This window comes from Saccostrea echinata, unplaced genomic scaffold (assembly GCF_033153115.1).
Source record: "Saccostrea echinata isolate AGI-Se365-2 ecotype Australia unplaced genomic scaffold, CSIRO_AGI_Sech_v1 ptg000010l, whole genome shotgun sequence".
NCBI classification, from domain to species: Eukaryota; Metazoa; Mollusca; class Bivalvia; order Ostreida; family Ostreidae; genus Saccostrea; species Saccostrea echinata.
The window spans coordinates 8,572,501-8,587,185 of record NW_026889759.1 but is presented as its reverse complement, the minus strand read 5'-3'; the positions used below and the strand labels follow the sequence as shown (position 1 = coordinate 8,587,185).

At 34.4% G+C, this 14,685-nt stretch overlaps 1 protein-coding gene across 1 annotated transcript; it reads right to left on the bottom strand.

Annotated features, from left to right (window-relative positions):
• Window positions 1–541: 541 nt before the first annotated feature.
• Window positions 542–9,841, bottom strand: LOC133184307 (cytosolic endo-beta-N-acetylglucosaminidase-like). The gene is made up of 11 exons (XM_061319323.1): window positions 9,635–9,841; window positions 9,201–9,349; window positions 8,291–8,445; window positions 7,986–8,134; window positions 7,459–7,630; window positions 7,074–7,177; window positions 3,242–3,350; window positions 2,768–2,961; window positions 1,941–2,204; window positions 1,743–1,851; window positions 542–894 (listed from the first exon to the last, which is right to left on the bottom strand). The coding sequence occupies exons 1-11, from the start codon at window positions 9,802–9,804 to the stop codon at window positions 616–618; spliced, it is 1,854 nt and encodes a 617-aa protein (XP_061175307.1). The 5' UTR covers window positions 9,805–9,841; the 3' UTR covers window positions 542–615.
• Between the last annotated feature and the right edge of the window lie 4,844 nt (window positions 9,842–14,685).

Below are 14,685 nucleotides of genomic sequence, written 5' to 3'. Positions count from 1 at the left end.
ATCAGTCTTCGGTATTATATTGATTGTATCATGAGAGAAGCTTTATCATTTTTAAAAAGAAGTACAGGTATATGTTATTTTAATTACATGTATCAAATCATATATTCATTCCATAATTGAATGTACTGCTATGTACATGTTATTGCCTTGAGTGAAAACTTGAAAGTTATAGTGCTTTTTTACTTCTGTTGCATTTTATTAATTTAAGTCAATATTTGAAATGAGAAATTTTCAAAATTGCTGAATTTTTGCTGATTGATACACATTTTCATCAATGAAATTCAAAGGGAATGACTCATACAGAATGCAAATACAGAAATTCAAGATGAATAATCTCTGCATTTTTAATTTTGACTTCATTAATTTGGAAGTTGCAGAAACAAGAATCATGTTAATAATAGACATGTGAAAACTATGTAAATTTTACATGAAAACATATTTTAATTGTGTACATAATTTTCATTTTATGTACAAAAAGAAAATAAATTATTTTCAATACTTTTTATTTTTTTTTTATTCAGTCAGTTTTAGTGGAAAATCAGATATATTGTAATAAGGATCACACAAAAATGTAGCTAATTTAGCTAGTCATGACAATGTAACTGGGCTAGCCAGCTAACAGGATGTTGTCTTTCCTGGGATTGAAGAAAAGAAAATTGGCTGTAGAGACAAATGTCCTTTGTTCTTCAAGTCAGTATAAAAACATTTCACTTTGCTCTGTCCTAGTAAACTTTTGCTGCCCTCTGAAGTTGAGTACACATCATAATAAGTAACAGCATTGTCTTGTGGAAATTGCCAGGAAATCTGACATTTTCCTTCCTCCAAGGTCTCCCATTGAACTTGCTCTATGTCCTTATTTGTTGGAAGTGACTGAAGATCTTTCAGTGCAACAATCTGTGGAAAGAAGTACATGTCAACTTGAAAAGCAGTGTTAACTTAGAGATGTCAAAATGAAATGAAACCCATGCAATGATACAAGTAATGTATGCAGCTCATTAAGTATCCACAGATACACCTGTCTGTAGGGCTGTCATGGTTCCAACATTTTTCGGGTCGGGCAGTTCTGTAAATTTTTGGTTGTTTCAGGTTTTTTGGTTAGGTTATTTACATCTATTTTAAACCTGAATTTCATGAATTTGACTTGAAAATTTTTTGTTACATTAAATTTACATTGAAAACAAGTTTTAACCATGTTAACGTTTAGATATCGGTGTGTAGAACTACTTGGCCTACTATTAGCCACAACCTGACAATTCCTGCTCGTTTTGATAATTACATGTATCTAATCCTTTCATGACAAGTGTTTTGTCATAGAATGAAGTAGATTTTATTTGTGATGTTTAATATCATTGTTATCGTCATCATTCCTTTGATTTCAATGCCATTTTTTGTATTGAACAGATTCTTATTAGAATAAACCAGGCCCGAACCGAAATCTGGAAAATTAGAACCTAAACCAAACCAAACAACTTGGACAGCCATTTTTCGGTTATTTTGGGTAACCATGACAGCTGTACCAGTCTGCAAGTTTGATTTGGATACCTCTTGAGAGTAGTCTGAAAGTGACCTAAACCTGGAGCTTAATCTTGCTTATACATATTAGACAGCTAGTCTGATGGACAGAAACTTTTATTCAAATCCCTTCCCCCTCCAGTTTTGTTATGGGGATGTAATAAGATTATATAAGCATTGCTCTCATTTTAATATACATGTACCAGTATGTAGATAAGCAAAAGTTTTACCTGTAAATGGCCTATTTGAACTGACTGTTTGTCAAGGGATCCTGTGGACTGCAACCCAAAGCTGATGGATTTGATTGCTGAACCCCCCTTTGATTTGATACTATAATACCTAAAATCAAATAATATCTACTCTTAAGCTATGTTATTTATGAACTGGAATTTTGATGCATTGAATTTTATCTTGAAAATTTCAAATACCTTGTAATCCAGCCATTGCTTGGTGATGCTTTTATATTAGGGAGCAATTCCAAAACTTCAGCATCAGACAGGCAATTATATACTGTCATATTCTGTGGGACCTGAGATGTTTTCTCTTCTCGCAATATCCACAGCTGACTAGATCCATTATTTTCCTGGACCTCCAGTTGTAGGAACAAATCACAGGTTGTGGTGCTACTCATTTTGTAGGTGTAAGACACAATGACATCTTCTTGAGGCAGAGTGATAGATGTATCAAATAATCTGAAAATCCAGTGGAAGGTAATATATACAATTTCATAAAGAAGCTGGTCTCAATCTGTCATTAGAATGACTTGGAAGAAATTATGCATGAATATATTTCTAAAAAATTTCTTTATCCCTTTTTTTAATATCAACATTTATCTCCCTTTGCAACATAATCTACAAGACTGATCCATGTTTATTTGAAAATTTGATATTAAGGTGATTTGTTCTGGTGATGATTATAGGAAGTTACTTGCCAAAACTGCAACATAATCTACAAGACTGATCCATATTTATTTGAAAATTTGATATTAAGGTGATTTGTTCTGGTGATGATTATAGGAAGTTACTTGCCAAAACTGGAAAATAAATGACTTTTCATTCTGATAAGAATGTTTTTTGGAAAAAAAAAATATTTTCAAGATTACACTTTCTTTCGAAAAATAAAACAAATAACAAAATACTACTACTAAAAATAATGTGACAATTAGTCGCTTCTTAATCACAAAGGGTTGACTATTTGAGAGTCAAAGCATATTACAATTGTATGTCCCTAAATGCCTCTACAGCTTTATCTATACCTGAACAAAAGTGGCTGCCCATCAATGGACAATTTTCCACTGAGATTTAGACAGGCTCCCCCTGTCAATGGGTCATCTGTACAGATGTCTATAGCTGGCTGGTATTGCAGATGATGCCTGAGAAACTGGGAGTTTGTACAAGTAGGCTGAATTTCCTGGAGAGACAGGTTATACCAAGGTTTCTCATGAATGACCTGTCAATTCAAAATCAACCATAAATATTTTCTTTCAGGTATATGTTGTCTATGAACTTTTTATACAAAAGCAACAAATTCTTCAGACAAGTGAAATCAGCATCATACAAGTTTTCCGTAATATATCTAAGCTTATTAAATAAGCTTAAAACATAGGTTTCAAGCTAATTTGCAGATGAACTTGCTACAAAAAATACTCTTTGAGTCTGCAAGTTAATAAGTATGTGTTTTACATTCTAATGTCCTGTTCCACTATGTGATACCGTATATATTTTCTTACCTCACCAAGTAAACTGTACTTCTTTCCAAACCCTTGGCAAAATGAGGTAGTGAAAGGGAAATTAGTAAATTCATTAGCGGGCAGCAGACAATCCAGCATACTCCAAAATCTGCATTAGATATGAAGTTATTGTAAACTTTATCATTCATATAAAATATCTTTAAATATACCAAAGCATCATCAAGGGGATGTTAATTCAGATCAAAGTCAGTTCACTTATTTCTTTTTTTTATGTGTCACAAAAATTGGGAGAATTATGAACTTGTTTCTACTTAAATGCTTAAAAAAGTAACAGATCCATTGTTTGCATGGATAGGAATCAGGGCTCCACATTAACTTTTTAGGTCACCTGAGTAAACTCAGGTGGCCTATTGCTATCCGTTTTTGTCCGTCATCGTACGTCGTACGTTGTTCGTTGTTCGTAACTTTTGAACATTTTCAGCTTCTTCTCTGGAACCAGCAAACCAATTTCAACCAATATTGGCATATAGCATCTATGGGTGAAGGGGAACAAAAATTGTGAAATTCGTGGCCCTTGCCCCCCTGGGGCCTGAGGGGTGGGGCCAAAACCATCAAAATTAATGCAATCTTTAAAAATCTTCTTCTTTACTCCTGGACATCAAGCAGTCAAACTGTTGGCATGATTGTAATAAGCATTGAGCCCTCTACCAAAATTGTGAAATTCATGGCCCCAGGGTCAGGGGTTCTGGTGCTAGGGCGGGGCTATATAGATCATATAGTGAAAGTGCATTATTTCTTTGAAAATCTTCTTTTCTACTCCTGGGTATTATTGAAACAAATTGAATACATAGTTATGATAAGCAAGGGTGACTCTACCAAAATTGTGAAATTCATGGCCCCAGGGTCAGGGGTTCTGGTGCTAGGATGGGGCTATATAGATCATATAGTGAAAGTGCATTATTTCTTAAAAAATCTTCTCTACTCCTGGGTATTATTGAAACAAATTGAATACATAGTTATGATAAGCAAGGGTGACTCTACCAAAATTGTGAAATTCATGACCCCAGGGTCAGGGGTTCTGGTGCTATGGTGGGACTATATAGATCATATAGTGAAATTGCATTATTTCTTTGAAAATCTTCTTCTCTACTCCTGAGTATTATTGAAACAAATTGAATACAAAGTTATGATAAGCAAGAGTGACTCTACCAAAATTGTGAAATTCATGGCCCCAGGGTCGGGGTTCTGATGCTAGGACGGGGCTATATAGATCATATAGTGAAAGTGCATTATTTCTTTGAAAATCTTCTTCTCTACTCCTGGGTATTATTGAAACAAATTAAATACATAGCTATGATAAGCAAGAGTGACTCTACCAAAATTGTGAAAATCATGGCCCCAGGGTCAGGGGTTCTGATGCTAGGGTGGGGCTATATAGATCATATAGTGAAAGTGCTTTATTTCTTTGAAAATCTTCTTTTCTACTCCTGGGTATTATTGAAACAAATACATGGTTATGATAAGCAAGGATGCCTCTTCCAAAATTGTGAATTTCATGACCCCTGGATCAGAGGTTCTGATATTAGGGCAGGGCTCTATTTATTATATAGTGAAAATGCATTAATGCTTTAAAAATCTTCTCTGCACCTGGGCATATCTGAGGCAAAAGAGTAAAAGTTTTAATAAGGAAGGGTATTTTTACCAGATTTTTGAACATCAGAACCATTTGATCAAGTGTTCTGGTCCAGGTCAGGGCTCTATTAATTTGTATTCTACTGAGAGGAGTTATTCCCCTTTGCCACTTACTTGTGATAATTAATCACTGTAAATAATGTACTTGAAAGGTTAATAGAATAAGAAAATTATGCAAGAATTTTTATTGTATAATACAAAAAGTACTTTCATATAGTTTTAATGATCAGGTAGACTTGTAAGTAACAGATAAATAAAAATGAGACAAAAATAACTTGTCTTACTAAATGTTCATCAAAGACCAAGAGAGGCCAATGTAAGAGATTTCAACAAGAAATTAAAAGAGCAGAGAAGCACTGATTATAAGTTTGTTTATATACTGTCTGGTGAGAGTGATAAATGGGGAACAGATTAGAACCAAATCTATGTACTGTTAATGAACACTAGACTAATTATTTTGTTGATCCTGATCACACTTGGGCAACAAAGCTTCACCTTTCAGTTCATTTTATACTCTATGGATCCTCTAAATTGTTGTATTATACTCAGGTGACCGTTAAGGCCCTTGGACCTCTTGTTTCCCTACTAGTGACCAAGACATTTACTTGTCCGAACTTCAACTTCACTTGTCCGAAAAATTTTCATTAAAGATCTAATACTGTCAACTGGAAAACTAAAAATAAAGTCCATTACATGTGCATGATGTTATTTATAAATACAACAAACACATAAAACAAAATTTTATCTAGACTTTCTGTCCTGACTACATAAATGCTGTCCACATAATACAGAATTCAGACTTTGTCAGTTCCATGCCTTTGCAGTAGTATGCAATTAGTGAACTTCGATCCCGATCGAGTGTACTCCATTGCAATCTATATCGGGATCGAAGTTCTGTTTTTATGTACTGTTTCCGTCTTAAAGTACCGGTAAACTTTCAACAGTTGTTCTTTTAAATATTTAGAGACTTCTTTACATAAAAATGCACTTGTCCAATCGGACAAGTGCCCAGTAATATTCACTTGTCCGTATTTTTTTTTTCACTGGTACCGGACAAGTGGACAAACGTTACGCAGTACTGTTAAGGCGTACTACGAATAAATCAACGGAATATAAACGTGCATGAATACATACCATTTTAAACTGAATTAATTTTTGTAAAGCTACTATATTATCACATGACTTTAATTTTAATTGAAATAACATTGTACATGTATACCCCGCTCGGTACGGAATTTGGTTTGGTCACGTTATTTGACAGTCACGTGATAAATGCATGTAATGTGTACTGTTTGTAGGTCATAAACAAATTTCAATATCGCAAGGGCATACCCTAGTTATGATTAAAAATTTCAGTAATAAATTGTATATACATAACTTGACTTTATGAAAAGTGCTGCTGCTTTAAATAGAATCCGCATTTTATTAGTTTAAATTTCAAGTTATTTGGCTATAGTTGAAATATGTGTGACCTTTACCATGTATTTTATTTATTTATTTAGTAATGCTCTCGATTTCAGGAAAGCAGCAGCACTTTTCAAGTTAAGGAATGTTTCCGTTATGCATATTCAAAAAATGGTCAAGATCTATTAAGTGTATGCCCTTGCGAAAAGGCGATTTAATGAGGCACCTCGGAGTGAAATATGCACACCCTGTATAAAAACACGGTAGAATTAATTCAATACATTCTCTCGATAGTTTTTAAATAATGGCATTAAACAAAGGTTTCAGGTTTGTAAAAATGGTCTACCTAAGATTTGCAAATTATATTCTGTTTAATAATAAAATGCGTTTTTCACTGTGGAAAAATAGCTTGATCCGCCTCTCACTGCACATATAATGCGTCAAATTTTACCATGATGACGTCATGTCGACAAGTGCATTGCGATCAGTAACTTGTTTATATCTTGCTGTGTGGGATTTAACTAGCGACAAAAATGAATGCAGTGGTAAGTTTTGATGTAGTTCATCACTCTTATGCAGTTTAAAACTGCAAATTATTTCATTTTCTGTTGTTTTGAGGAATTGCTATATTTGTGTGATGTCACTGTAGACATTTCCCGTATAAATTAGGCTCCGCCCACTTTATGCAGCCTTAACAGAGCTGCGTAATGTCGAGCCTTGGGAATGTGTGAAAAACTAGAATTCTATTAAAATATTCAACCACTAAACAACTAACCTATTTTCATTTTCTGTGAACTTCTCTTTTTCCTGCGTTTCCATAACCCATCCTTGAGCAAATATTGCAGCAGACATGTTGAATCTCCTAATGGCAGCCAGGGCCTACAAAATATGAAAAATCATTATCACACACAAAAATAGCTGTATCATAAAATCTTGAATTTCAAATGAATATGTTATTGAGTTTTTATACAAATTGATAGTTGCTCAGTTTACACGTGTATATTTCATTTGTATTTTGAAAACTTTCACTAAATTAGGAGAATATAAAATTCAAATTCAAAGGACAAAAATACATTTTTGCTCATCAATTTTTTTAAATAAATAAAGTTGCACCCTTTATTGAAAACAAATTCATCCGGTATAGTAAACATGAGTTTTACCTCCACAGTGTTGTATCCTCCTCCCCCTAAACACCCTCTACCAAAGACGTCGATCCCCACATACACATCCATATCCCTCCCCTTGCCCCTGGCCATTGTCAGAGAGTTATGGAGAGTCTCATCTTTCCAGTTGTAGTTCAGGAATATTCCATCACATGCATCAAAATACATACTGAAAATATGAAGTTCCATAGTAACTGTGATGCATATTTATTAAAAAAACCCAAACTTTTTTAGATATTAATGAATTTGTTGTCTTCATTTTTACATTTTCTTTCTCATAATAACAAATTTCAAATAGTAATTAACATGAATTGAAATCTACAGTTGCTGGTTTCTCATGTAGAAGCTGAGACTAAATGTGTACCAGGTATTATTTTATAAAGGTTTACCAAAAAAAGTTCAAACAAAAACTAAAAAGAGAAATGTTAAGTATTGTTGCTGATGATAAAATAATTAACATTCTGATGTATTTGTCCAAGAATATGGAATATAACTATTTTACTTGTAACCATGTATATAAATACCAGTTTTGGCAGTTGAGTTCATTCTGCCACAGAAGTTTTCCTGTATTTAGTACACTGTCATACCAGATGACCTGGGACCATGGCACTGCTTTGTGGAGCTGGCTGGTCAAATAGCCCACAAAATTACAGAGATTCTCTGTCTTGTCTGACTGTAACAAGATTAAACATGTATAAAACATTGAGAGAGAGAGAGAGAGAGAGAGAGAGAGAGAGAGAGAGAGGTTTTGAGAGAGAGAGAGTTTCAGGGAAAAAGACAGACAAAGCAGAGACTTTTATTGCATGTAAGAATCATATAATGTACATACCTCAATAGGATTTTCTATGTTGATAAGCCATCCATCAAATTTGTAGTATTTTGTAATCTCAACTAATTTGTTGGCAACCCTTCTAAAGGAATCTTCAGATTCTAACAGCTTTTGAGTTCTGAGCTTACCCTCATCCCACTCAGTTATGAATGTTCCTAAAATGAACATATAAACTGGCATACATAATTTTATTCACATAAAGTGAAAGAGATTGGGCAGCAGGCATAGCCTATTTTACCCTGACATTTAAACTGGCATATTCACAATTTGTTTTTTAAATATTCATAACATTTTTACTAACAATATCTAGGATTTTCAATGTTGTACACCCATTGTGTATTTTATTTATGGAGAAAAAAAGTTTTATAATCTGAAATTAAGGAATTTTTGTTTTTGTTTTGTTTATTTGTTTTGTGTGTGTGTGTGTGTGTGGGGGGGGGGGGGGGTGTTGCCAATCAATACAAGGTCCTATGACATTTATACAAGACTGTATACAGAGTGTTTTTATATGTCCAAATTGTTGGCAGAAACAGCTGATGTGATATTCATTAAAGCACTGAACTTTCAATAAAGTGAGTTATTTTTTTCTCAAATAGCCAGAATGTCTTTTCATTTTTAAGTGGACAGACCTTAACAAAAAATGCATGTATTTGCATATACAGTAAAACTCAGATATAAGGAAGTCACTTGGGTCTTAAAATAACTTTCTTTTAACTGAGATTCTTTATATCCATGTAAGAAACATAGTGAAATGTATTTTATGGGATTCATAAAAAGTTCCTGATAACCGAGATTTCCTTATAAGTGAGTTCTTCATAATAGAGTTACTGTACATGTACGAATGTTAATGTATGTTTAATTAAAATGTAGACAGTATGTTTAATTAAAATAATTAATAAGAGTCATGTACCAAGAACTTTAACCCCATGCTTGTGAGCTGCATTAATCCATGTTACAGGTGGAACAGTGACAAAGTGATGACTAAAGTATATAAAAGTGTCAATGTATTGCCAGTGATAAAAGCGGTATGGTTGTGGATCTTCAGTCCCTTGCACAAATCTGAAAATTGATAATAAGAGAACACAAAATAACTGTAATGAGAAGTTCAACTAATGTTAAATCACATCCTGAAAATGAATACATTGTAGCTTTTCAGGTTAGCATAAACAGAGATTAATGACTTATTGATTTAATCCTTTATTTCACAATTAAATAAATTGAGTAAATTAGTGTAAACTTATGTGTGTGAATTCAGAAAGAAAAAAGCAACATCAAATTTCGCTCGATGATGATAAATGCAAATAACAGATAAGATCATGTGTTATTAAAGCATGTATTGACAACCTATCCGTGAGGTACCCTCCACACATGTCATGACAGAGTAAAGTTTTGGGAGTAGTTCTAGACCTCTCTCTCCTCTCTGCTAATGGAACGCTGCAAACTTTACAGTCTATCTGGTCACCTGGTGTCCATGCGTCCAGCTCTTCGATTGTTTTTATTGGCAAGCACTCCATATTCACCTATGAAGATAGCACCTTGCATGAATTTTGCAATGTGAAAATCTGCAAATACTTTGTTTATTTTCTAATCAATGTATATTTACCTCTTCCGAAACAGTACTTGCAGTGTCGTTTTACAAAGCGCACTTGAGACTCAGGATTATTTTGTTAACGTGGTTACTTTAGACAATTTGTATATCTATTATTCGTGAGACCTGAAACCAGACTAATTTGAGAGGAAAATCATTTTAATTATTTAAAATTTTATCAATTAATAAAAAATGAAGGATTTTTTTTATTTATGTAGGTTCAGGCAAGATATAAAAGTTTACAAGTGGTGTGCAGTTTTTATAAAATACAAAAGCTTGCGACAGAAATAAAAAAAAAATGATATGGTTTTTTTCCGGCATCCTTTAAAATAATGAATGCCCTTTAGGCCACACAAAGTACTTTTAGATTTTCATCTCCATTGTATAAAATGAATGTGATCTAGATATTTTTAAGAATTCTAATGTTTTTGGGGTTTTTTTTTTGTTTGTTTGTTTTATTTTGTTTTTTCCCTTTCAATTTTTGAATGAGAATTTACAAAGCAATGTTTATGGGGCCTAAATATTAAATAGGGTACTGGGAATATATTCTTCCCTATTTCAATTAAATGATTAAATATAATGTAATTTAACTTTTAAGAGATAACAAAATTTCTTTTCCCAAGGGGGGAATTGGTCCAGACAGATTTTTACTTTCAGTTAATTTAAGTATAAAATAATTGTTAAGGTCAAGATCTAGTAAATGACTTTAGACTGTCTTTTTGGTGCTAGGTCCATTATGACGTCATAATCATTTTAAACTCTCTTTTTCCCGTATTTTACGTCTCCAATAGAATTGTGTAGAAAATGAAGTATTTTCATGGAATTCAATTTGAAATTATGTAAAAAGTAATCCCGATACCTATATTTAATTTAACATTATTTCAAAGAAGAGGCTAAGAACATATACATTACCGTTTTCTGACAGACTGTAGGCAATCTGGATACATTTCCTTTGTCTGATATGGAAAATACTCCCATATTCATAACTGATTTTCTCAATATCTCATTGAAAATAACAGTTTAAAATACAATTTTTAGTCTTGTTTACCTACAAATTATGCCCCGAAACACCTTATTTGACTAAGCTAAAGTAATAAAGCATTATTAAAGGAATTTATTTCTCAAGTTTAAGAAATCTGTAGGCACCTTTCATTTACCAGATCTTGACCTTAAGAGAGCATGCACGGATCTAGAGGGGGGTCGGGGGTCCGGACCCCCCCTCCCCCCCCGGAATTTGCAGAGTTATCAAAAGTATGTACTGAAGCAAATAAAAAATGACTTTGACCCCCCCCCCCCCCCGGAAAATGTGGACCCCATCATCGTCACCACAAAATAGGTCTTTTTCACTTTTGGGAATTTTTTTATTTGTTTGTCAAGAAATTTTTGGATTGGAATTTTTTTTTTGACTGAAGTGGACCCCCTCCCTCCCCTCCACCCCCTGGAAAAAATTCCTGGATCCGCGCTTGTAGAGTATGATTTAAGTAATGCAGGAAATTTTACTAACTAGTTTAAAGGTCAAAGCATGTGAAGGCCTCTTTCTTGGAAGAGGGGTTACACCTGTATTTATGCTTGTTTCAAAAAGATAATTAATGTAATGTGACACCAAACTGGAAGGTCACAAACTTGTTCAATATTTGAAGCATTTTTAAAATTAAAAAAAAAAACACATTTTTTATTAGACATCCCAAATTGCGATATACGTACATGCATATGTATGCGTATTTTTTTTCTAAAAGAGTTTACATCCAAGGTCTATGCATAATTATCATTTGCATTACCGTCTGGTAAGCAAGAATTACCATCGTACGATAGAAATGTATTTTCTTCAGTGAAAATCACTTTGCTATTGTAGTAGCACGTACTATTTGCATTTTAACGATTGTTTTAACATTATACAATGAATAAAAATATTCAATTGACGCTTAGTATCACTTTTAATTGCACACGTTGGTAATAATAATGATAATACAGTAATAATAATAACCTTTATTTATCCAGGATTACACAATTAGTATAAAACTAGTTTTCATTGTGGTCCCGCATCAACACATATTTACAATCATATATAGGCATATAAAATTAGCTATTAATTAAATCTAAACATAAGATATAAAAGTACAATCACATGACTGATATATACATGTAGAATCAAATTTGTAACAATACACACATAAATTGACACACTCAATGAATTGGAAAGGAAAACTAGTTTAAGTATTGACTCTGTTAAAATACTCAGTAAGATACACAGATTTAAAAATACCCACTGAACTAGAGTTTCGAACATTTTTGTGATAGTTTGTTCCAAAGAAATGCAGATGAATAGCTATATGAACGTCTTTATTTTTCTTTTTAGTCTATCTGTTACTGTATTTTATACAGTGTCAAGCAAATTACTTGGGCTCGGATTTGTTAAATAAAATTTGATGAAAAATAACTACATGTATATCTTTATAAGTTATTCGGAAATGTTCTATCAACTTTCAATGGCCAACCGTACATGTATGCTAGATAATCAAAATCAATTTCATGTGTTAGAGCTAAGCACTAACACTGCCTCTGAGTTTGTCTATAAGTGGCTAGTGGCTTTCAGCCCAAAGTCTGTCCCAAGCCGGGGTATAGAAGAACAATTTGTGTAGGGTTTAACCCCCTTGCCTGTAAAACAGACAAGTTACAGAAAACAACCTGTTTTGGGAATTAAACGGCCTTCATACAGGAGGCAAATGACGGCGTAAGGTGAAAGTCGAAAAGGTACTAGTAACTGTGAAAGGTCGAGCTCCCTTAGACACCCAGGAAAACCAGTGATTGGAATATCAGAACAATATACGAAAATGGGGAAACAACCCAAGCCGCAACTAGCAGACGAGTTCAAAGTTATAATATCTCTATGCTTCGACTAATCGAAACAAAATGGCTGCAGAGAAACTGCAGAGAAACCACTGGAATTTACCATAAGAGGAAACACTATTGTACTCTGGTCATATTAAAGAGGGTGCCGACCATATGGACAGAGTGCCTTTATAATTTCCCCAGAGACAAACCATGTCATCAGAAGCTTGGAATCTGTCACGCATGTATCATCACAACCAAGTTGCCACCAGGGACAGAATATCAAGCTGAATGCCACGCACTGCTATGCCTCAAACGAAGCAGACAAAGAAAAAAGGTAAGACTTTGTACAGCCAACTCCAAATGGTGCTAAAAAAAAAAGAGAAACAAAGAACATCACGATATTCATGGGTGATTTTGACGCCAAGATAGGTTCCGAGACAACCGGCATCAAGGGGGTAATGAGAACACAGGTCTGGGAGAGATGAATGCATAAGTGTTTTGTAGACTTGTGCACCCTGAACCTGATAATAATAGGAAACAACATTTTCTCCCATAAGAGGATACAGAAAGCCATATGGATATCCCCAGAACATCTCACAGAGAACCAGATCGACCATATCTGCATGTCAAAAGTAAAGGTGATCACGTCTTGATGTACGTGTGATGAGTGGTGCTGACGTGGCATTCAGTCACCATCTTGTAGTGATTTCAGCAAGAGTTCTCTATCACTACTAATGCTCTCACACGGTTCAATATAGGTCTGCTTAAGTACAGGGGTATACGGACTTTCTTTAATCTCAGCCTGTCAAATAAGTTACAGCCACTGCGAGAGCTGCAGAAGGGAAATTTGGACATAGAACATAGTGTCAGCAAACCAAGAAGATCTGGCTGGACACTTGTTCGGAAGTTCTGAGCAGGAGTAAAGGAATGTATCTCCACTGCCGACCTGCAAAAGCTGGAAGTGAGAATCAAAAAAGCCAAGCATAACATTTGCCAAGCAAGAGCAGAGAAGGCAAATTCACAGGAGGAATACACTGCACAAGAAGTGGAGATCAGCATCGAAAAGGATATGAGGGACTAAAAACCTGCCAGGCAAGTTCCATGTGACTGAGACACTTGTAAAAGGATGAAGATGAAAACCTACTCACAACAACTGAGGAATATCTGGAGAGATGGCAAGAACATTTTACGAAAGTTCTGAATATTCCAGGTCATGAAGCAAACCAAATATCCATAAAGCAGAGGCAGATATGCCAAACATCTCTGATAAACCATCAAAAGCAGAGAAACCAATGTGTTACTGAGTTAGTCCTAGAATGGGAAAGCATCAGAGTCTGATGAGATACGAGATACACTTTTTAAGGTTGACACAGGGATAGAAAATGACATGTTATACAGCCTCTTAAACAAGATAAAGGAAGAGGAACAGGACCCAAGTGAATGGAATGTGGTGTCCTTATAAAAGTACCAAAGAAAAGATGACATCAGTGAACGTAGTAGCCACCGGGGAAATCATGCTCCTATCAGTACCAAGCAAGGTCCTTCATTGGATGGAGAGAATAAGCGAAGAAGTTGATATTAAGTTTTGGAACCATTAGATAGGCTTCCAGAGCTAAAAGTGCTGAACATATTAAATTTACCACCTTGTGCATCTTGTAGTAGAACAATCAATAATAGAATGGAACTCACCTCTCTGCATCAACTTATATAGAGACACTTTGGAAAATGCTGGCTCATTAGGGATTACCCAAGAGGATCATATCCATGCAGTGCATCTGCAAAGATATGGCATGTAAAATAGCCCATGCAGGACAGCTGACAGACAATTTTAAGGTTTTGTCTAAATTGCGACAAGATTATCTAGTGTAGCCCTTTCTCTTATTTACTGGGTCATTGAAAAAAACCACTAAAAGCAGGAACAATGGAATTTAGTAGAGATACTGGACAAAGCTGAAGCGAGATGTCACAGCCATGA

What these genes read in the sequence shown, in the direction of transcription:
- LOC133184307 (XM_061319323.1), bottom strand. Translation starts at nt 9,804, where the DNA reads ATGGAGTGCTTGCCAATAAAAACAATCGAAGAGCTGGACGCATGGACA. An exon ending in GCATGGGGTTAAAGTTCTTG is followed by an intron (nt 8,446 to 9,200) that starts GTACATGACTCT and finishes TGTTCATTTTAG; the next exon opens with GAACATTCATAACTGAGTGG. An exon ending in TTCACAGAAAATGAAAATAG is followed by an intron (nt 3,351 to 7,073) that starts GTTAGTTGTTTA and finishes TATCTAATGCAG; the next exon opens with ATTTTGGAGTATGCTGGATT.